A 22895-nucleotide genomic window follows, 5' to 3' on the forward strand; every position below is an offset into this window, starting at 1 on the left:
CAACCCTTGTCCTTGCTGGAGAGCTGGGATCTGGAAGGCTCCATCTGGTTATCAGTGGTACTGGAGAAGTCTGAAGGCGCTGGTGAGGACTGGGCACTCAGGCACTGCACAATCATCAGCTCAGCCCAAGTGCCCCAGGGCTCCTCTCAGGAAACCTTGTCCCAGCCCACAGCAGGGTGTGCAGCAGAACTGACCTGCTGCTTCAGCCTGGGGAGTTTGCAAGCAGAAAAACTGACATCTTTGCAGGTGAGTAACAGGGGCTGACCCCAGGACCATCAGCTGGCAAGAACGACCCCTTTTAGCAGCCACTGCTGAAGCAGAAGCCTCTTGTGACCTGTAGCAGACCAGGAATGGCCAGGAACTGAAGACACCCGTCCTTCAGCCTCAGTCTGGGCGTGCCTGGATCAGGGATCCTGTTTCTCTGCTGAGCACCAGGGAAGCAGGAGCAGGTGCCTTTGTTCTGGCAGTCTGAGGCTGCCAAGCCAAGCTCTGTGGGAAGGACACTTTGAAGACAGATCCTGTGCTATTTTCACAGCCCAGCCTCTCATGGTCTGACTCTTGGAGATGGATGGGTGAGGTCATACCTGCCAGGTGAGAAAGGGAAGAGCTGTGCTGACAAGTCCCACCTACAGCACCAGGAAAGGGAGATGAGGGTGTTGCAAACTGCCGCAGCTTTAGTCTGTGCTCAGCTAAGCTGAGCCCTCCAACTCCAAACCCATGAAAGTTTATAGATGAAATCCACAAGGCATTAATCTAGTTCTGTCCCTTCCAGCAACCAATGAGCTGCCAAGCAGCAGCCTTGGGTGCTACACAGAAATAATCCCAGCCTCAGCTTCTCATGGCATCGTAAATTGCCTGTGTCGTCAGGCAGCAGAAACCTGAGATGAAATTCTCTCATTTGCAGTTAATTATTTCCAAGCCTTTGCAGCCTGAGCAGAACTGGTGGAAGGGGCTGAGCTGACAGCCCTGAAGAAGGGAGGGATGGGCAGGAGGGAGCCAGCAGCAGGAGCCTCAGCCTGCTCTGCCAGGGACCTGCAAGGCTTGGGCTGCTCCTCCTTCCTGCAGCTCTCACTGAGCATGGCCCTGGAAAACCACAGCCCCAGCCTGGTGGATGGAGCTGCTCCCAGGCCAAACCCAACTCGACTTTCAGCCTGAGTCTGGCAGCCTGGGCGGGTGAGGCAGCCTCCTCCAGCCCCGCTGCTGATGTTTATCATGGCCAGGTGCAAATCTTCTTGCACTGGCCCAGAGCCATGAGACCAGCATGTTTTTCAGAGTTTCACCCTCCTACCAGACAGTGTTTTTCAATATTTTGCATTAAATCTTCTGCTGTATTTGATTAGCCTGCAGCAGCTGTTTTCCACTCTCACAACAAATCATAAATCTATAAGCTTATGTGTGAGAGACTGTCTGTGCCTGGGAATGCTGGTGTCTGCACAGCTGTGGGTGAGCCTGCACCTGAGCACAGGCTGGGCAGAGACAGCAGAGGCAGGAACCCTGGCATAATCCAGTCTGGATCTCTCCTGGAGGCCAGCTGATTACACAAGGTGGCTTCTGTGTGCGTGTGTGAATGAATGTGAGAATTCCTGCGTGGATAGAAAGGAATTTGTGTGATTCCTTAGATGAGTTCCTCACCATTCCACACTGAAGGCATCAGAATAATGCAAATAAACACTGGATTGCACCAGTGTGAGCTCAGATATGTGCATCTTTCTATGAAGGGAGGTGAGTTTTAGCACAAACAGGTACAACAGATGAGCCTGGAGATGTCAGTGTAAGGATCTGTTACACTTTTTACACAGGTAAAAAAGTGTAAAAAATCCTTAACACATCCATCCCAGTCCAGAAAAACGTGTGACACATCCCTAACACACCCCTCCCAGTCCACAAGAACACCCATCCCAGTCCAAGCACCAGTGTGGGCTCAGATATGTGCACCTTTCTATGAAGGGAGGTGAGTTTTAGCACAAAGAGATGGAACATTTGAGCCTGGAGATGTCAGGACACAGGTAAAAAAGTGTAAAAAATCCTTAACACACCCATCCCAGTCCACAAAAACACAGGTCCACGTGCAATCTGGTTTGGGGTTGTGCCTGCTCAGTCAGGAGCTGCTCGCTGTGAAGCCAAGATCTCCTGTCCCATGGCCAATTCAGATAAGGAGAGCAAATGGCTGAAAGAGAAGGGAGGGAAGCTGCTACACATATTTTAAAAAAAGGTGTTATTCAAAGACTATAAAAGGCAAAAGTTTGGATGAAGGAGAAGACAGAGGGTTGCCAAGTCATTGCAATAAAAAAAAAAAAAAAGGAGGAGGCTGTTGCCAGGTCTTGGCACGTGCTTTTACTTGTGTAAATCAGTCACTCCAGACCTGTGGTAGTTCTTGCTGACAAGCTGTCAAGCTCCTTGGCTGGGAGAACAGGGCATGTGCTTTACATGCACTTACAGAATAGTAAACTGTTATTAAAAAGGGGAAAAAAACCCAGGCTGATTTACTTGTGGTTTTGCCTGCTCGGCTGTATTATCACAGGACAAATCCCCTCCTGCCTGGAGCTGTGCAGATCCATGGAAAACTACAGGACAACCTCCCGTGGATGCACTTGACCCCTTAAGGGGAAGGGCACAAACGAAACATCTCCAAGAACAGAGAGCATCAGACGAAGAGAGAGGCTGTGAGAAATGCTGCTCACTTTCAAAAAATCCAAAAGGTTTATTAAAACCTTATCAAAAATACAACAGCAGTCTGAATAGAGAAAATATTATGGTGCTGGGAGCAGAGGATTGTTTTTTCCCACCATGTGCTCACCCAGATAATGGAGGATTGGCCTTTTAACCCTTTAGTCCCACCCAAAGTTCTGTCCATCCACTCCTTCTTGTCTGTCCAGGAATGGAGATCTCTGCCCAACACCTTGACTGGAGGTCAGGAATTGCCACGGTAACAATCCCAAACCCTGATAACAGCACGAGGAAGGTAAAACATAACTATAAAACACAACTATAAATCTGTAAAGCTTCTCTGAACATATGCACATGATATTTGCCTTTTAATTGTGAGAGTCAGCCATGGCATTCCTCATCTATCACAAGGCCAAAGCCACAGCAAGTCTTACATTTTCCTCCAAATATAACTACAACAAATAAGCAGTAAAGAGAGTAAATAAGCAGTAAAAAAACTCTCTTTCAGAGAGCCCCGGGCCCCTCGGGATGTGGCACTGAGGACATCCCAGCCTGGTGGGGGCAATGGGGAAAGCAGCTCTGGGCAGGCTGAGATCAGCCCGGGGTTAAACCCAGCCGGGTGAGCCGGGCTCAGAGCACAGAAATCCCTGAAATCGGCTGGCAGCGAGTCCTGAGCTGCCCGGGGCCGGGCAGGAGCGGGAGCAGCAGATCGGCCCTGTCTGTACCGGCCCCGTCTGCACCGGCCCTGTCAGATCGGCCCCGTCTGTACCGGCCTTGCCTGTACCGGCCCCGTCTGTGCCGGCCCCGTCTGTACCGGCCCTGTCTGTACCGGCCCCGTCTGTACCGGCCCCGTCTGTACCGGCCCCGTCTGTACCGGCCCTGTCAGATCGGCCCCGTCTGTACCGGCCCCGCCTGTACCGGCCCCGTCTGTACCGGCCCTGTCAGATCGGCCCCGTCTGTACCGGCCCCGTCTGTCCCGGCCCCGTCTGTCCCGGCCCCGCCTGTCCCGGCCCCGCCTGTCCCGGCCCCGCCTGTCCCGGCCCCGTCTGTCCCGGCCCCGTCTGTGCCCGCCCCGCCTGTGCCCGCCCTGCAGCCCGGGACAGCCGCACAGAACCGGCCCCGGGGCTGCCCCGGACCCTCCCGGGCTCGCATCGGGGGGACGCTGCCCACCGACACCCACAGGGCCATGCAGAGGTGGAATTGTTCCCTGTGAGGGTGGGCAGGCCCTGGCACAGGTGCCCAGAGCAGCTGGGGCTGCCCCTGGATCCCTGGCAGTGCCCAAGGCCAGGCTGGACAGGGCTGGGAGCCACCTGGGACAGGGGAAGGTGTCCCTGCCATGGCAGGGGTGGCACTGGATGGGCTGTAAGGTCCTTTCCAACCCAAACCATTGTGGGGTTCTCTCTGTGTCACACAGAGAGATCCCAGCCTTCAGCCCTCCCCAGACAGGCTCTGCTACCCCTGAACACACTGACTCATTTTGGACAGCACTGCAGCATTCCTGGGCTCAGCTCACACAACAGAATTTTATTTTTTTTTAATATTTTTTACAACATCCTTGTCAGGACATTCAAACCTACCAGATTTAAAAGTGAAACCCAACACAGATATGAAATTTTATGGTGCCGTTTGTAGTAATACTTCCAAAAGTAGCATTGGCTGGAAAACAGAGAGCAGGATTGTGCTGACCCAGGGTCCAAAAGACACACAGAACATTAGTATTGGAAGAGATGGAGTTTTTCTATATGTCTTCTACTGTATTCCTGTGTTTGTAACCCCACAGCTCTGCTGTAACGTGTTCTGAGCACTCCCAAGGGCCTGTTCCTCCTCAACAGCACATTTTTGCCACTCTGAGTTTTACTGCTTATTTGTTGTAGTTATATTTGGAGGAAAATGTAAGACAAAAACTATTTTAAAAAATAACTGTCTGCTAACAAAACCAAACACAACAACTGCAACAGCCTCAATCTCAAATAAAGAGCTTCTCTAGCCTGCAAGCTGTAGAAATTCCAGTAATAATCCTACCACTAATTCACAGGGAGTACAAGTTCATCAGGACACAGACCATGGATATGATGGCAAAAAAAAAAAAAAACAAACCAAAAAACAAAAAAGGAGAAAATGAGATGTTTGTGTGTATTTGCAAAGCGAGGCTGTGGCCAAATTGAGCGCTCAGGGTTTCCAACTCCCAGCTCTGGCCCCAGCTGACAGAGTGGCTGCCTCAGGGCTGCAGCACAGATCAGAGCAGGGGATGCTCTGCCATGGCCTGGGCTGCTGAGGGCTCAGGATGGGTCCTGTGCAGAAGGTCAGTGTGAGAGACAACTGCTCACTTTGGAAATTTAAAGAGGTTTATTAAACCTTGACAAAAATACAACAAAGGACTACACAAGGAAGAAGCTGCAGCTCTGGGAGCTGCCCCTCGTGCACAGCACATGGCCAGTTCATGTTCAAGATGGGTGCTCAGGCTTTTATACCCCTGGGGTTGCATCAGCCAGCCCTGGCCCCTTCCAAGGTCTGTCACTCAGCTCTTCTGTGCCATTTATCAGTGCAAACTGCTTTCTTGTCACTGCATTGGAGCTCAGGTGGTGCCATGCCCACCCCCTGAGCCCCCCCAAGCTTTTCCATTCCCACCTGCCCCAGGTAAGGGACACCTGTGCAGCTTCTTTGTACCTGTCCTGGACAGCCCAGGCTGTCTGATGGCAGCAACACAGGGGGAAAGGAACCATGGGGAGAGCAGAGGCCATCTAAACTGCAATAACATAACTGTACATCACTAAAGCTTTTCTTAATATTCACACAATAGTTATCCCTTAATTGTGAGAGCCAATCATCTCATTATCCATCTAGAACAGTCAGGCTTGTGCAAGGCTGGTCTGGTGGAGCAGGGCACTGATCCAAACCCTCTGTTCTGGGTTCTGAACCTGGCTGATGACTTCAGCCTCCAACTGTCCTGAGAGCTGTGGGGCAGCTCTGCTGCCAGGACATTCATGGGTCTGGGGCAGCCCCAGGCCTGGGCTGGCAGCTGGAGCAACACCCAGCACCTGGATGTGCCCACACAACACCCAGCACCTCAACATCCTCACAGCAACACCCAGCACCTGGATGTGCCCACACAACACCCAGCACCTGGATGTGCCCACACAACACCCAGCACCTCAACATCCTCACAGCAACACCCAGCACCTGGATGTGCTCACAGCAACACCCAGCACTGAGGTTCACATTCTCTGAACCTCAGAGAAAGAAAACTCAATTCTTATCATTTGCTGTGCCTGCGTTGTGCCACAGTAGAATGCAATATGGAGATTGTTTACCCACAGTGATGGTGTTTTGTTTCCTTGGCCTGTCAGGGCCAGGTGTGTGTGTGTGTGTGTGTGTGTGTGTGTGAGGACTGTTGGGTGACAGTCACAAGATTCTGTGCAGTTGTGTGCAGAGTGCTTGGCAGATTCAGTTTTAGATGTATAGAATAATATAGTATAATAAAGTAATTAATTAGCCTTCTGAGATCAGTGGAGTCCTCCTCATCATTTTCTCCCCTTCATCAGGGCCATCAGAGCCTTGCAATAAACAAACAAACCAAATAAACAGCTCAGCCCTTCACAGTGATCTCAGGGAGTTCATTTTGGTCTTCTTTAAAAGGTGTGGCTGTGAATGAGTCATGAGGCACAGGGGATTAAAGGAAGGGGGAGTAAGAGGTTAATTGGATTCTATTTGGAGAGGGATTTAGGTTGGCTGAGTTTTTTCAGTCAGCAGCACATGGTGGAACATGTCACTTGTAATTGAGCTAATGAAACACCTCTGGAGATAAAAACCCACCAGCTAAATTCAGACTTGGCTGCAGAGACTTGAGGTTCATTCACCACAAGGTTATGCAGAGATGGAACTGCTTTGTTTGAGCATGGGGAGGTAAGAGCAGGGCTGGGTTTGCTTTGCAAAATCTGCTTTTTGTCACTCGGGGCTGCTGGACCGTGGGCTGATTAAGCAGCCTGTTGTCTTGTGCTGTGCTGTGGACACTCTTCCAGGCCAGGAGCCCACACTCTGCCAATATGCTAATGCAATTTTCTGAGTCCAGCCTCTCTCCTGCCCTAGTGCTATTCTATTTGTTTTCTATAAATAGGCATTTTGCTCCATGGGTATTGCTGGGAGCTACACATGGCTGAGCTGAAAGGGGGCTGCCAGTACCTGCCCTTTTCCATGAGCCTTTTGGTGACTCTCAGTACAGTCCTTCTGGTTTTCTCAAGGGTAATTAAGGGTTTGTTTTTCAGTCCTCAAACCCTTGACAAAAGCACCTCTGTCCTAAAGCCAAACTACCAAGCATGACTTGAATGCAAGAAGGGCAGAGTTGCCTTCCTGAGCCTGCCCAAAGGCCAAGCCAGAGTCCTCTTTGTGAGAGATTTTAATGATCTGAAATTACCTTGTCTTCCAAGTCAAGAGGAAAACCTTTCAGAGGTTGTACCTTTCAGAGCAAGATATAGCACGTTAAAAAAATAAAAGAGAGACATTTTCCTGCTCAAAATCAATTTTGTACAAAACCACCACCTCCATCTTTTCAGAATGAACCTGAATGAAAGTTGCTTTCTAAATTAAAAAAGTTGCAGTGAAAATTAGTTTCCAATTTTGCAGGTTTCATATTCTTGCTTTGGGGATAATGAAATAATCCAGTAATTTCCTTTCCAAGACACTTTCAGAAAACTAAAACTCCTTCCTTCCCTCTGTCTCCCTTCAGGAATTTAAAGTTAGTTTTAATGAGCAAAGTGATTGTGCTTGACACCCCTGATAAAAGAAACCAAAACCAACACAGTAATGAATTCTGTGCAGTTGTATAAAAATATCAGGGGCACAAGGACCTCAGTTCCTCCTCCTGTGTGCCAATTTCAGAACACAGGAAACCCTGGAATGATGTGGCTGCACTCTGTCAGAGAAAACCAGAACAGCACAAGGCAAGAAGAGGAGGAAGCCCAGATTTAGACCCATGGCCCTGCACAGATCTAGAGGGCAAGGACAGGAGGAGGCTGGGTTTATATCCCAGTGACACTTGTTCAGCAGGAATTGCCTCTTTCTCTTGGGTTTCTCCTGCTGTGGTTTGATTCTTCCCTCTTCCTGCAGAGCTTTGGTTCCTCCCTCTCTGGCTTTAGGCAAGAAGGAAAGCAGCTGCCTGAGCTACCAGCAGTGCCTGGAATATGGAATGTCTCAGGTTAATTAAGGGATCAAAACATCCAAGGTGCTGCAGGAGAGGAAAATGTGCCCTGGTCAGTGCTGCTACAGCCTTTGTCCCTCCCAGGATCCCCCTCAGAGCTCTGTGCTGCCAGCACACAGAGAGACTTTCTCAGAGCAGGGTCCTGCAAAGCCTCTCTGGGATGGGAATTCAGGCTGCAGGCTCTCTGGCACCATCTCAGCAGCAGAGACAAAACCCCTTCGTGCCCAGTTACAGCTCTGCAGCTGATTCAGGGAATTTGCACAAACAGCAGCTGAAGGGCAAAGGCCCCATTGCCCCTGAGCTCAGCTCTCCAGGGAAAGGGATCCCATTCCCTCCCCCAAGGCTCCCACAGTGCTGAGACAAAGAGGGCCAAAATCAGTGGCCAAAAGCTCCTTAAGACATGGCAGACAGGGACAAGGATCATCTTCATGGAATGGTTTTAGGCTGCCCAGCCTCCCTTGATGAGAGCCATCCTTCAAAGGCAATCTGGCCTGGATTATAAACTCAAATATCTGAGGAGCCAAGAGCTTGCAGTTTCCCATTAAGTGGTATTAATTGCCCTGGTTATCGTGTTCTGCAGTTTGACCTCACCTACTGATTCCCCTTCCTCTCCTGCAGCTGAGCATCCATCACTTTTTAAAGGGTTCCATAAAGCTCCAGGGAAGGCTCTGGTTTGTGTTAGCTTGATTGCTCTGGACTGTGACAAAGCACCCATCACAGCTGCCCAGCCACACCATAGATCAAACTCCTCTAACCTTGCCATGTCCTAGAGGGGAGGGGCAGGAAAATCATCAGATTTAACCTCCAGGGCTTTATTTCTGGCTGGAGGATGTCAAAGGCCATGCAAGCTTTCACTTTTTTCTTGCTCCCTTAGAACCCACAGCAACAGACAGGAGGAGGAAAGCAGGAAAGGAGAATATTGGTTTCTCTGGGTCTGGATTGAAGGCACTTGGGACAGTAGTTCACATTCAGACTCAGGTGTTCATTATTTCTTATCAGTGAAACAGTCTCACAACCATGAGTTCTGCAGCCTTTCATTAGAAGGCACAAAATGGCCAACAATCTCTTGTTACAAGGTCTTTTAAGACTAAACTATCCAATAAGAAATGACACCTGGATTATTTTCCTTTTTAACCCAATAACTGATCCCTGAAAGCTTGCAATGTAGATTTTCCTGTCCAATTACAAAATACTACCCAAACCCATGAAGAAGAAGGAAGAAGGTGAAGAAGAAGGAAGAAGAAGGTAAAGAAGAACAACCTACCTCCACCCTAAAACCTCCATCTTGCTTCATATTTATTTCTATTTTCTAAAATCCCAAACTCTAAGTTTTCCACCCTGTGATTACACACTTGTAACCAGCTCCACACCCGTAATCCCAGTGCTATCAATCAATTTTGGAAGACTTCTTCACAGCCTCAGGTCAAATGCAGTGTTCTCTTGTGGGTCTGTGCGCAGAAAGTTTAAAATTCTCAGGGTTTCCAACAGGAGAGCAACAGAAACTGGATTTTTGATGCCACTGAGCAGCCAAGGCCACATCAGTGCTCAGTTTCTGGCTCACACAAACCCAGGTGTGAACAAGTGGCCTTTGGGAACTCAGCAGCCAAGGCTTTCCCAGAGATCAGCTTTTCTCCTGAGCCAGGAGGCTGCTGGAGATGAAGCCACATGTCCAACTCCTGCTTGTGGCAGGGCTGGTGGGGAATCAGCACAAAAGCTCCTGGCATGTGTGGACAGTGTTTTCCATCCTGCAGTGTTTTCATCCTGACTGAGCCTGTTCTGTGCAGGGCAGTGAATTTCCAGGGTGATTCACACTAACCAGCACATGGCAGTGGATGTGCAGCAAACCCATCTCCTGTAGGGTCCACTAAAATCTGCTCTTCCTCTCCCTCTGGAAGCAAAAAGCTCAGGATTCTTCTGCTTCCTGCTACTCAGGGTGAAAAAGGTGAGGAGGAACAAAGAAACAACAGGTTTAATTCCCATCCCCTGTGTCTCCCTTGGTGCTTTATTCCCTGAATCAATAGGAGAAATTCATAGAATCACAGAGTGTTTGGGTTGGAAGAGACCTTTGAGATCATCTGGTTCCAACACTCTGCCTTGGGCAGGGAACCTTGCCATGGACCAGTTCTGGAGAAACAGAAAATCCTCAGCGTTTCTTCAGTAAGAGACCCACCCTGACATGGTTTGGTACACCTGCCTCTGAATGGCAAATGAATTCCAGGGGTTTGGCTCATGTCTGCTGTCCTGGGTTGTCAAGCAAATTGTGTTCCATTTACCATCTGAAGGGCAGCTGTCTTCTGTTCAGTGGGCAGTTTGCCTTATCTCTTCCACAGCTGGGGAGACACCTGCTGATAACAGCTATGGAATGTCCCTGCATGGCTGATAAGAACTGCAGCATCCCATTGGGAGATGTGAGCCCAGAGGGAGGAGCCAAGCATTCCTACCTGGATATAATCTGAGATTCTGGAACACCAGCCAAGCATTCCTACCTGGATATAATCTGAGATTCTGGAACACCAGCCAAGCATTCCTGCCTGGATATAATCTGAGATTCTGGAACACCAGCCAAGCATTCCTACCTGGATATAATCTGAGATTCTGGAACACCAGCCAAGCATTCCTGCCTGGATATAATCTGGAGACTCTGGAACACCAGCCAAGCATTCCCACCTGGATATAATCTGGAGACTCTGGAACACCAGCACGGCTTCTGCACTGGATTCCCCAGAGGAACAGCAGCTGCCTCTTGCCCTGGATCTTCAGAGGCAGAGACTGCACCTTTCTCCAGGATCCCTGCTCCAGCAGAACCAGCCCTGACACTGCAGGAGGGCTGAGCCACAATTCCAATGGTTCTGCTGCCAGCACCCTGACCCACAGGGTGTCAGGCTGGGTTCTGACTCTGTCAGTGTGGTTTTAGTTTACTGCATTGTTCATTTTATCCTTTTATTTTCTTCCCTATTAAAGAACTGTTATTCCCTGCTCCCATATTTATAGCAATTTGGAAAAAGGGGCAGGGGGACGTGTTTATATTCTCCATTTCAGGGGAGGCTCCTGCCTTCCTCAGCTGACACCTGGCTTTTGAAACCAAGACATCTGCACAAACCATTGCTGTATGAGCAGAAACTGCACCCTGCCTCACCAGAGACATCTCAGGGAATGAGCCAGGAACAGCTCCTGTCGGGAGGGGCCGGGCTCTGACTCAGGATTTTCCAGTTACACTCAGGATTTTCCCAGGTTTTCTTTCCATGAATCCAAGCCCTCTCAAACAGTATTCACCCACAGGATTCATTCCTGCCTGGGATGCCAGATGCTGCCTCCAGCTCCACTCCAAGATGCAGATGGAGAGTGGAGGGGATGATGTGGGTGCACACATGAGCGTGGGCTTCTCCTCCGCTGCTGTGAATCAGCCACAATCACAACAGCCAGTGATGATCTGCTCAATGCTTTTAAAAAAGGACACTTAAAGGAACGTGAGCAAAATTAAAATACTGAACTAGCTAGTCAGATTAAAAAACCACGAGCTGTAAACCTTAGAAGAGAAACACAATTTTGCCTCTAACACAAAGAGAATTTTTAAGAGCAATTCACTCTGTCTGTTCTTCAAGGAGCTTTTTCAGCCTGGGCTTATGCTCACTTTTTCAAAAGAGGCTGACCTGAACATTTTTTTATTTCTTTCAAGCACAACAATCCAACCCAAAGCCATTTCTTTTTGTCTGGCTCTGTATTAATTTCAATTCCATCAACGAGGCAGTTGCATAACTCTTGTTTGTAATTGCTGTCACGTCAACCCTGAAACTGATCACTGCAACACTGAAGTTATATAAAAGGTTTTGTTAGGATTTTTGTTATTTTTCTCCTTTAAATTGTGGGAAGATGAAGTCCTACCCTGGAGAGATGTTTTGGTTTTCTAAGCTCTGTTGTCTATTAGTCTTGTGCTTTGGTGTCTTTTCTCTCCAGTTTTGTTTTACACAGTGCAAGGGTCTGTTTATGCACAGAAACTCTCCTAAAAGTTCTGTGCACCCCACTAATACACAGGCTATAAAATAAACTCTGCTGAGTCAGAGAAGCTACTGGCAAAAGCAAAGTTCACAAAATGGGTTTGCTCTTAAGGGGCAATTTAAATTTCTGGCAAGGCAGACTATTTAAATGCTCCAGTGGCTGGAATTGTAATTTACCTTGTTCTTCCAGAACCAGTGGGCTGTTTCCATGCAATGATGGAGTATCAGACCCCATGGGATCCTTTCTCCTTGAGTCTCTTCACCCAAACACACAGAATTGCTCCTGGAATCCAGAGTCAGCTCCTCCACACTCCTCTCAGTGTCCTTGCTCCTCCTGAGCACTCCTGATCATCCCCTTTGACCCAGGGCTGTGCTCACCTGGCAGGGAGGCTTCTCCTGCCCCCAGAGAATTTAAATGATCCATTTTACCACTCATTTTCTGTCCTGCTGGAGGCACAAATGCCAGGGCCATACTCACAGATCTCTTGGGCCCAAGGTATTCTGAAAGGCATTCAGCACTGCAGACAGAAATGCTTCAAGCCAACAAATAATGAAGGACTTTGACATCAGTGAATTGTACCCAATACTTACTCCACTTATGTTCCTTCATACTTAAAAGCAATCTGTTTGTAGCTGACATTGTTTTTTCTTTAAAAAAGTCTAGACAATGTCAGATTCTGCAAGGGGAAAAATGAAAAATATACTGAAGTACCAATATAACAAAGTATCCATGCTCCCTCCTAAAAAATAAAAAAGAAAACCCTTCAAGACCAGAAAACATAAAATATATCTGCTTCTTACAGAATCTTTTCTGTAAGTCCTGCCTCCCTGGGGAGGAGAAGCTTCTTTAGAGATGGGCATGGGATGGCAGGAAACCACATCTCTCATTCCCTGTCCAAAATCAAAAGAAGCTTGTAAGGGCTAAACCATAGCAAAGAAGCTAAACCAGAGCAAAGCAAGGCTCGTGCTGGAGGTCTGGGCTTGTAACCCATTTATTTCATCATTTCCCAGGAGACAGCAGTACCAGCAGCTCTTGAGGGGAAGCAGCAAGGAAGGAGTTGGTCAAGTGCTGTTTTCACATGGTCATTGTTCAAAATTCCTTCTGGATTGTGTGTGCACCTTCAGGGGAACAGGCAGCACTCTGTGAGAAACAATTGTCACCTTCTGAGTGCTGGGAGCTTTGCAAACCACAGATTTGAAGCACCTAGGGAGGCACGGGGAGCCTGGGAATGCAGTTTAGCCAGATGCAGAGCAGGCACTCCTAAAGACACTCCCACAGGAACCCAGTGGTGTTTGAAATGAGAGGGGTGTGTGCCAAAGCCAGGGCACAGCCACTCAACACACAGTTACATTTCATTCATTAATTTCATAATTTGGATAGAAGAGATCAAACTTCAACAGAGAGGTAAAGGTTCAAGTGAGATACACAAATAGATGCCCTGTGAGTTGTTCTCTTATCTTCACCTGAGACCTTGTGACTGAGACAAAGGCAGCTCGTGCTCAAAGGCAATTAACTCAAGCCCTTGGAGTGGTTTTCAAACACACAGATCTCACTCTGGGTGTTTGTGGCCTATTTCTCAAGGATTTGTGAAAGGCAGCTGAGGAAATCAGGGCTCCTGTCAGTGACTCTGCTATTGAAGCACGTCTGTGTGCCCCGAGGGCTGCTAACAGACCCCAGACTCCACACGGACTGCACCCCAGCCTCGGGGCTGTAAGAAAGGCTCTGCCATGGACACACCTCCCCTGCTCTGCATGCTCAGGCTCTCACAGCAACCTCGGCTCTCACAGGGGTGATGTTACCTCACTCCTCTGGAGATGCAGCTTGTGGAAAGCTAAGAAGAAATAAGAAAATGCATCCCAGAATTCAAAACCCTCTGATAATGTACTGAAAGAAATTGATGTTTTAGGTTTAATCCCGAGTGTAGTTTAAGACAAGTTTTTTTTTTTTTTAATTTTAGTTATCTCTCTTGCTCTGTTTGGAATCCAAGCACATTAGCAACAGAAATTGTTTTAAGATGTCCCATGTTTTTACATCTCTCTTGTGAAGAACACCAGCATTTCAAAGAACTGAACACTTCCAACAAGTTAGAGAGGAGAAATAAAAAAGGTGTTTGCATTTAAACCGTATTCATGCATAACCCAAGCCAGGTTTCTCCCAGCAGCTTCATTTTCCTGGGGATATCACTGGGTAGGAATGGTGCAATCAGCCCTGGGAGAACTCTTGTCCCTGCTCTGCCACATTCTCAGTAGCTGAGTTTGGGCTTAGCTCAGACACTCTCCTCTAAGCAAAAGAAATAATCCTTCATTACTGTCAGGAATGAAATGCTGAATGCTCCAAGGAAGCCACACAAAAAGCTTCAATAATGTGCACTTGCTTTGTTAAGGGCACCTAAGAGATGTTTCACACAAAACATGTGGTGGTGCTGTGGAAAATCCTGCTCCAGTCACCAGCCCAGGCCTTGCCATCCACCCAGGGGTGCCCTGCCCAGCTCTGGGGTGCCTGCCCACCTCTGGGTGCTGTGTGTGAATTTACACCTTCACCATCCACCCAGGGGTGCCCTGCCCACCTCAGGGTGCTGTGTGTGAATTCACAGCTCCACCATCCATGAAGGGTGCCCTGCCCAGCTCAGGGATGCTGTGTGAATTTACTCCTTCACCATCCACCCAGGGGTGCCCTGCCCAGCTCAGGGATGCTGTGTGAATTTACTCCTTCACCATCCACCCAGGGGTGCCCTGCCCACCTCTGGGTGCTGTGTGTGAATTTACACCTTCACCATCCACCCAGGGGTGCTCTGCCAGCTCTGGGTGCTGTGTGTGCCTTTACAGTCAGCCAGAATTTACTGCAGACATCAAATGGGACCTGGCTTCAAAGAACCAAAATTTCTGCTTTCATGGAGACCCAAGCCTCTGTGTGTCACCCTGCATCTGTCCAGGGCCCTCACCAGATGAACTCCCTCTTCCAGTTATGCTCAGGTTCAGACACCTGTCCCTATTCATGGTCCTCAGTCAAAGGAGAACTTGGGATTTAGAAACTCTCCAGCCCTACCCATGTTCATGGTGGCTCCAGCTGCTCTGCACCAGGGAGAGCTTTTCCATTTTGTGTCTCACTCCTGTGTCAGACACTGAGCACAGTTTGGCAGCTGGTGTATAAATCACCCCAGCCTGCCTGTACTGAGCTGCTGGAGGGCAGAGTTAGCTCTTCAGCCAAGCACTTCCCAACCTGCCATTTTCCAAGTTATCTGTTGATCCAGGATTGCAGCTCACTCACACAGGTGGGGCTGTAGGAGGAAAGGGATTTTAATTGCAAGGGTTGTAGAAACAGCAGAGATGGATTTTAAGCCCCACACTCTGGGCTGTTTCATGACTCTGAAGCTCACAGCTGCCACTACAATGACTGCCTACTGAACTTTTAAACACCTTCTGCTTTGGCTGATTTGATGAGGCTCCCCCTTGGCTTTCCATCAACATCACCCCAAGGAAAGTTGGCCCCAGCACTTTTGCAGAATGGGGTCTAAAGAGAACATGAACAGAAGGCAATCTAATATACAAAGGAAAATGAAACAGAAATGTGTTCTTTATTCTTAATACTCTTTACTCATGTAACTTCTCCAACCATCTATTAATGTTAATTTTGTCCTTTCTCCCAGTGACAGCTTCAGCACCAGCGAGTTCTCCTCACATCAGCTCTTTTGGGACTGGTTATAAGCAAAGCTATAGGAGAATGTGGCTCAAGGGGCAGGGTTGCACCTTCTCACTGAAGGTCCAGGTTACTCAGTTGTACTGCAAGGCAAACAGTGCCAGAGCTAAATAACCACACAAAGCAAATATATACTCCATAAAACATTAATATTTTAATGAAAAATCTTAGCTTCATATTTCTATCCAAAGACACTCAAAACTAGTTTTTCTCCCCCCTTAATTTTGACCTATAATGGGACCAGTTTGGAGATTTTTTTTTTTGTATTTTGGAACTTTTTTTTTAAAGATTAAACAACCAGGCTAGCAAAAAGGTACCCAATACATACTTTTCTTATATCAAACAAGCTAGTATTTCAATACAATGTAACTATACAGAATATATACATTACACATATGATCACAAAGCAAACACTACAGGCTCAGAACAGATTTGAAAAAACATGATATTCACATTGATTACAATAACTCTAAAAATGATTGTAACGTTGAAACGGCACTTAGTTTACAAAAAAAGTCACAAAAATATATATAGCCACCAAGAACTATGGTTCCTGAAAAATACTAATAGCCAGATAGTATTATATAAAATGTGAAGTGTATTTAAACATCGTATACATTAAAAAACAAAACCAAAACCCAAAACCAATTCTGTTAGGTCAATAAACATGCCAAGTAATCTAGCTGTGGCCAGCATCAACAAGAGAAGCTGTACTGTGGATGAGATGATGACTGGATATACGGCTGGTGACTGGAGACTGGCACAGTTAAGGGGGTTTCACTGTTACTAAAATGCACAAAGAAGCCCAACAATAATTTAATTCACATTTTTTTTTCCCTCCAGCTTCCACTTTTCCCTCTTTGGGGTTTCACCATGGGGCAGCACCTTGAGTGAAGGCACTGCAGAACAGAGCAAGGAAGCTGTCCAAGGACTCGGTGTAGCCAGGGTTACAGGTCAGAATATCAAAAGCATGCATCAGCTAAATGAATGGTGAAACAAAATCACTCTTCTGGGGACTTCAGCAACCCTCAGGAAGACTGTAGGTACAGTTGCCACACGGGCTGGCAGCACCAGATTCCACTTTTTTTTTTTTAGTGCAACCAGATTTGTAGCTGAGAGCTGTGGGACACAGAGTTACTGTGCTAGAACACGGAGTGAACAAAAATCCAGAGCAGTAAGTACTGTTGCACTAAAAAAATTCACATTTGTTTCTTTTATGGTACATTTCCTCAAATACTTGGAACCCACTCTATTTACCAGGTACCTCTGATGTGGGGAGGCACTGTCTTGAACCCTCTTACCTGCCATCATCACGATGCTATGGGATTTATTATGTCTACAGTTGGAGATGAGAACCCTCCAAAACAGGATTTCACCTTGTGAGCACAACTGGAACGTGAGCGGCCTGAATGAAAATCAGCTATTTTCCATATTCTGATGGTGTGGAAGTTGCAATGGATGTAGGAGCAGCAGGTGCTCCTCCATCTGAATTCTCTCATCCCTGCAGGGTGCACAAAGCTCCTGCTGGATTTGCATATAAAATGCTTCCTGGTTTGTCTCTGAGAGAGACCAGCACTCACCTCAGCCCTCCCAACCCGGGGCTGCAGGGTGGAACCAGCGACCAAGAAGTGCCTGAAGCCCTCATATAAAACCTTAAACCATAGCTTAAAAACAATAAAACTCCATCCCACAGGGGACATATAGGGATCATAGTCTTATAAAATATATCTGACTGCATTGGCAGCTATTACTTTTTTAAAAAGTTTAAATTCACATCTTTTAGACTCAGAATCCATGTGAACCCAGAACCATTTTCAATACCCGAGTCTACTGATCTCTCAGTATGAGAGACTTGGCCGTGGTCTCTGCGAGCCTGACAACTGAACTCCAGCTGTGGGAACAGCACTTGGGCTCACTCTGCTTGCAGCAGGAGGGCTGAACCACATCAGCCCTGACCCTTGTCTAGCAGACACAGAAATGCATACTAAAGAATGGATTTTTTTGGGAGGGAGGGAGGGAGGGAAAAAAAGCTAAGAAGAAATAAGAAAATGCATCCCAGAATTCAAAACCCTCTGATAATGTACTGAAAGAAATCGATGTTTTAGGTTTAATCCCAAGTGTAGTTTAAGGCAAGTTTTTTCTATTTTAGTTATCTCTCTTGCTCTGTTTGGAATCCGAGCACATTAGCAACAGAAATTGTTTTAAGATGTCCTGTGTTTTTACATCTCTCTTGTGAAGAACACCAGCATTTCAAAGAACTGAACACTTCCAACAAGTTTTAGAGAGGAGGAATAAAAAGGTGTTTGCATTTAAACCGTATTCATTTCTATGGAGAAAAGAGATATTAACAAGAAACAATTGCAGACAGGAAAATTAACAAGTAAACCCAACCCTAAACCAACCAAACCAAATCCTCCAAGAACTCTCTCCAGTTGAACCAGATTGAAAAGTGAGAACTAAATTAAGATGTTACCCAGAGATTAGGAGGCTGAAAAGATAATGTGTAACACACAGTGCAATGAAAAATGAACCCCAGGCCTTGCCTTGTACCTCGGTGTTAATGATCCTTATGTCTTTTCAAGGAAGAACAGATCAGAGCTATAAAGTCTTTGTAACTTTCCCCTTTCTCTTTGGTATTCTGAAAGCAATTTGCCTTCTGACTCAAAATTTTAAGTCTTAAAAATCCAATATCCAGGTATGTGTGTGGTGTGTTTGTACCTTCTCACCAATGAACTCTTTAGCAAAATACTTCAGGGATGAAAATGATCAGATTTTAATGATCAGATTATGTCCTCCAGCTCATACCTGACCACCTTTGATTATTACATCTCTGCAGTCAGGAAATGTGGTTTGAGTGAAGCACTGTTCAGAACATGACTCACAAAGGACTCTCATTTACCTGTGGAACATGTCAGGAAAAAGAGAAAACGCTGGGTTTGAGCTCAGTGTTGTAGCCCTCTAGGTCAGAATAAAGCTCAGCAAAAGGCATTGTCTTGTCTCACTGGCTTCTCAGAGAAATCCCAAGTGCAAGAGAAATGGTCTCTTAAATTCAGCTCATCAGCAGGCACTGGGCTATTTCACAGTACAGCAGCCCAGAAAAAGCATTTCTCCTTCAAGCCCTTTTAAGAAGCCTCACAAAGGTAGATATAATCAAGACTGAATTGCAGCACAGAAGTTCTTTGCAGCATGTTTCTAAAACACCCTTCGGATCTGGTGGAGAAACCTCATTCCAGCAACCCGGAAAGTACTTAAATCCCAACTGTTTTCACTCTATTTAACTAAAATATGTGGGTTTAACCTAAAAAGAGAAAAATTGTTGAGGTCATTGAAACCCTTTAAACACTTTCCAAAGGTCAATAAACTTTTTTCCTTACAAAAGCTGGCTAGTAATAGAAAGAACTCAGTCTCAGAGAGTATCAGAGCTGCCTAGGCTGCCTGAATACAAATTGATGTGCAATATAATACGACTTTTGTGTCTTCTGTTTCTTCAGGAGCAACCTTTCTCTATTGGTTTCATTTCCTCCTCATGTTTGCATAAAACAAATCCGGAAAAGAACAGAAAATAGCAATTAACAAAAAAAAAACAAGACTCAAAACTAAGGGAGTGTATCATGCCTTTGGAATACTGAGATCAAGCACTACCTACTCACTCAGCACATCATCTGTAGGCCATGGGCATTTGGCATCAAACACTGAGTTAACTTCAGAAGCTGTAAGAAAAATCACAAATCTCCTAATGTACTTCCTAATTTAGGTTTCAAAGCAGTACTTGAGCCCAAACAGCCTCGACCAAACAAGACTCACTGCTCTGAAAATCCCACACCCTCCATTCGTAGCTTTTTCTAAATATGGAAAAATGAAATTGCAAATATTTCAGTTTATTGCTTGCTTGAGCTGTGTGTGTAGCTGGAGTAATGGCCTTTAATAAACCGAGTTGGCAAGGATTTAAAGTGTTTTGAAACAGGAACAATTCATCATTGCTCTATAGGCTTTTTGTAAACAGCCCCCTGTTGGTTAGAAAGTTGTCCTTAGAGAGAATAAATTGCTTGTTTTATCCAAAACAGGCTAGTAAAAATCTCTGAAACTATACATACATATGTGTAAACAAAAAAAAAAGTGCAATAATGCACAAAAGAGTTTATTTTTTCCAATCTGTAAACTCCCTCTAGCTAAATCTCAGATTAGTAAAAACACAGTGTGTATGTGAGGGGGCAATGATCAGAACTGCAAATAATCTGGCCATGGTTTAAGAATTTCAGTTTGGGAAAACCTTCATTTCCCTTTGTGGCTCCCCATCTACAGACAGGTACAGTCAGGAGATATTTGTCAGGCTTGCATGGCTGAACACTTCTCCATCATTCCCAATTCCTGGGGCACCTTTAGACTTTCCATGCCTAGCCTCAGCTGGGCTGATCTGTTTAGGCTATTTGATCAAGCAGTTTCTAAAAGGACTGGAACAGAAGAAGTAGGAATACCTGGCATTCATCTGGGCTGGACAGGGATGGTGTGTTTTGAAGAAGTGTGTGACTGTTCCTTTCAAAACCGCTCACCATTTCCAAGCACAGGGCACAGTAAGGGCTTTGAAAAACAGCAGGCACATATAGGAAGTGTCACTTCTTTATGCAGAAGATTAAAGCATCCACTCAAAACTAGTCAAAACTGTTCAATCATGGTTTCCAATGCATCCTTTTGTTTATCATTTGAAAAAGGTTTCCTCTGATTTCTTTCCCTTAACCAGAGGGCCTGCAGAAGCAAGAGAAACTTAATGAGCTGCTCTAACTGTGGAAGAAGGAATAGTTAAAGTGATCTGAATCAGTTGTTCTTCTTTAGAAGTGTATCACAGCTTCCATGATGTTCTGACAAGATCTTTTTTGTGCAATCAGTCTTAAATATTTTCACAGAAGTGATCATTCAGTCATGAAAAATAATGTAACATCTGTTGCAGTTTTCAGTTTAAAGCGTAGCTTACAAAGTAAAAAGGGGAAAATCTCCCCACTTTTCATTTAAAAAAATTAAATTAAAATGTACAGGACCAAACACAGGCACTTTCCAAAGAACAAAAATGAAACCAAACCATGAATTATTCGATAGTAATAGATGACAGCTCCGGTTTGGGAGGGTCACCCGCGGCTGCCTCAGCAGTGGTGTTAGTCTTTGGCTGCTCTGGCACATCTTCTTCCTTCTCTGCCAACCCACCCAGAGACCCCAAGGGGAAAGTGCTTTCACAATTCTGAGTAGATGACACCTGTGAAATGACAGGCATTTGGACAGAAGAGTTGCTTTCAAAGCCATGCTCCCCTAGCTCATACTGCCCGAGGGTCTCCTCTTGTTCCTGGTTTAAGTAGTCCGGTACTAGGAAGTCACTGGAAGAGGGGTAAAGGACAGAAGAGAAATGTCATTTCTCACACTATGGTATCAGCTCCATCACACAAACTACATTGACAGAGAACAAATGTACTCATTTCACATTGGCCAAGATCATGGCACTGACATACTCCACTAAGCACCATAACCCGGTTCTCATTTCCACACACGCAGAATTTATTCAGTGGCATCTATTTCACATCCGTATTTCCTACACAGCAACTTCTTATGATTAGATTGTATCACCTTGATGAGAATGAAAGTTAATGTCTGGAACACATTTGGCACTGAAAACCTCATTGAAAAAAAGGGAGCACTCAGGCTTTAAAAATAGAAACAAAAATGAGTTCAGCACTGCCAAAACGTGGCCCTTTCCATGTCTGAGGAACAGCATCCCCCAGAGCAGCAGCAGGACTTCCCTCTGAGTGGGCAGGGTAGAACCAGGGGCACAGGTGAGGCAGCTGAAGGCAGAGGGAGCTGCCAGCTGCAGTGGGGGGGTGATCCTGACATGTATCACACTCCTGAGAAAAGTATGGAATTGCATCTCCTTCCCCTTTTAATCCTTCCTGAACAACTCTTGTGCTATGCACTCTTAACAGCTGAGGCCTGAGTGGATCCAAAGAAAACCTACCAAAAGCTCCAGTTGTACTTTCAGAGCATGAGGACATAATGGAAATAAATTTCTTTGCAAGTTTTCAGCACCAGACATGAAGTTTGTCTCGAGACAAGTATATACATGTACCATATATATGCACATTTGTATGCTTCGGTTCACCTGGCAATGCCTCAGTCAAAAGAAATCCTTAAATGACAGAAGCATTCACTGCTCCAACCCAAGCTCACAGCCAGCTCTGCTAAACCTCATGTTTGTCAAATCAGACTGAAGGAAGGGCTACAGGCAACTAAAATCACACCCTTTAATATGACTTTAATTTGCTGACAACAATGCAGTGCTTACCACAACCAGGGCATCACCCTGCAGACTGTTTGCACAAGAGCCAAGAACAAAAACTGTGTAAGCCCACAGATATGAAGCACTTGTACTTTTAAACAATATTCTGCTGAAACAACTGGCTTTCCTGCTTTGTTTTTCAATCTTTTTCGTCCTACGTCACTTCTGAGTTAATCAAATAGAACAAAATACTCAAATGTTTTTTATGGGAAGAAGAATAATGTCTGGAAATCAGGAGGGGTGGGATTGTGATGCTGTAACATTCAGAACATTGCATTTTTTGCATTGCTGAAGGCAGATGATTACACACACCAAGCTGCACTCTCTCTAAGATTTAAGAGCTGGAAGATCTTCCTGTCTTCAATTTCTCTCATCCAACTTTTATATTTTCTCAAATTCCAACAATTACTTTTATATCAATGAGAGAACACAGTGCTCGTCTGACACCTCAGAACTCTTTTAATAGTCTTTAGCAGTGCATTTGTGAGATATGCCAAGTCTTTTCTGGCCTGATAAAAAATGTCCAAGTGGCCCTTACTATTTCCAAAACTATGAGTCTAATCATTTAGTAATGTTATCTAGAAAATGAGAAAGGAGAAGGTCTGGAGTCATGCAATCTTTCCACAGTGTTAAGCAACCACTTAAAATGAAGTAGGAAGTCTGTGCCCTCTGAAAGTGAACAGACTATGTACAAGATTTTGAAAAGCAAATCAATATCAAATCACAGATACTGTAGGACAGAACACTGTGGCTTCACACCGTTGGCCTGGCCATAGGTACTACTGAAAAGAGAAATTAAGTAACCCAGAACCAGCCTCTGCATATCACTGGATTCTTCAGTAGCCTCCTATATAGCTCCCATGCTGTAAGACAGATCAGATACAACAGAGAGTGGAGCAGGAATCAATCTGACTGCAATTAGCTGGCAACCTGATGAGAGGCACAGCAGGCTGCCCTGAAAGCAGGAAATGATGATCTAAGGATAAAAAAAAAAAGAAAAAAAAGAGAAAAAAAAAGAAAAAAGCA

At 45.9% G+C, this 22895-nt stretch overlaps 1 protein-coding gene across 3 annotated transcripts in view; it reads right to left on the reverse strand.

Annotated features, from left to right (window-relative positions):
- Window positions 1-15685: 15685 nt before the first annotated feature.
- Window positions 15686-22895, reverse strand: part of ZBTB44 (zinc finger and BTB domain containing 44) — a 39546-nt gene continuing 32336 nt past the window's right edge. For 2 of the 3 annotated variants that reach the window (XM_066564353.1, XM_066564352.1), the window contains exon 6: window positions 15686-20916. In XM_066564353.1, coding sequence (XP_066420450.1) covers window positions 20634-20916 — 283 coding nt within the window. In that variant the 3' untranslated portion in view covers window positions 15686-20633. The remainder of the gene's footprint in view (window positions 20917-22895) is intronic. The other variant, XM_066564354.1, reaches the window with a different exon arrangement.

Source organism: Molothrus aeneus, chromosome 22, assembly GCF_037042795.1.
Source record: "Molothrus aeneus isolate 106 chromosome 22, BPBGC_Maene_1.0, whole genome shotgun sequence".
Lineage (NCBI taxonomy): Eukaryota > Metazoa > Chordata > Aves > Passeriformes > Icteridae > Molothrus > Molothrus aeneus.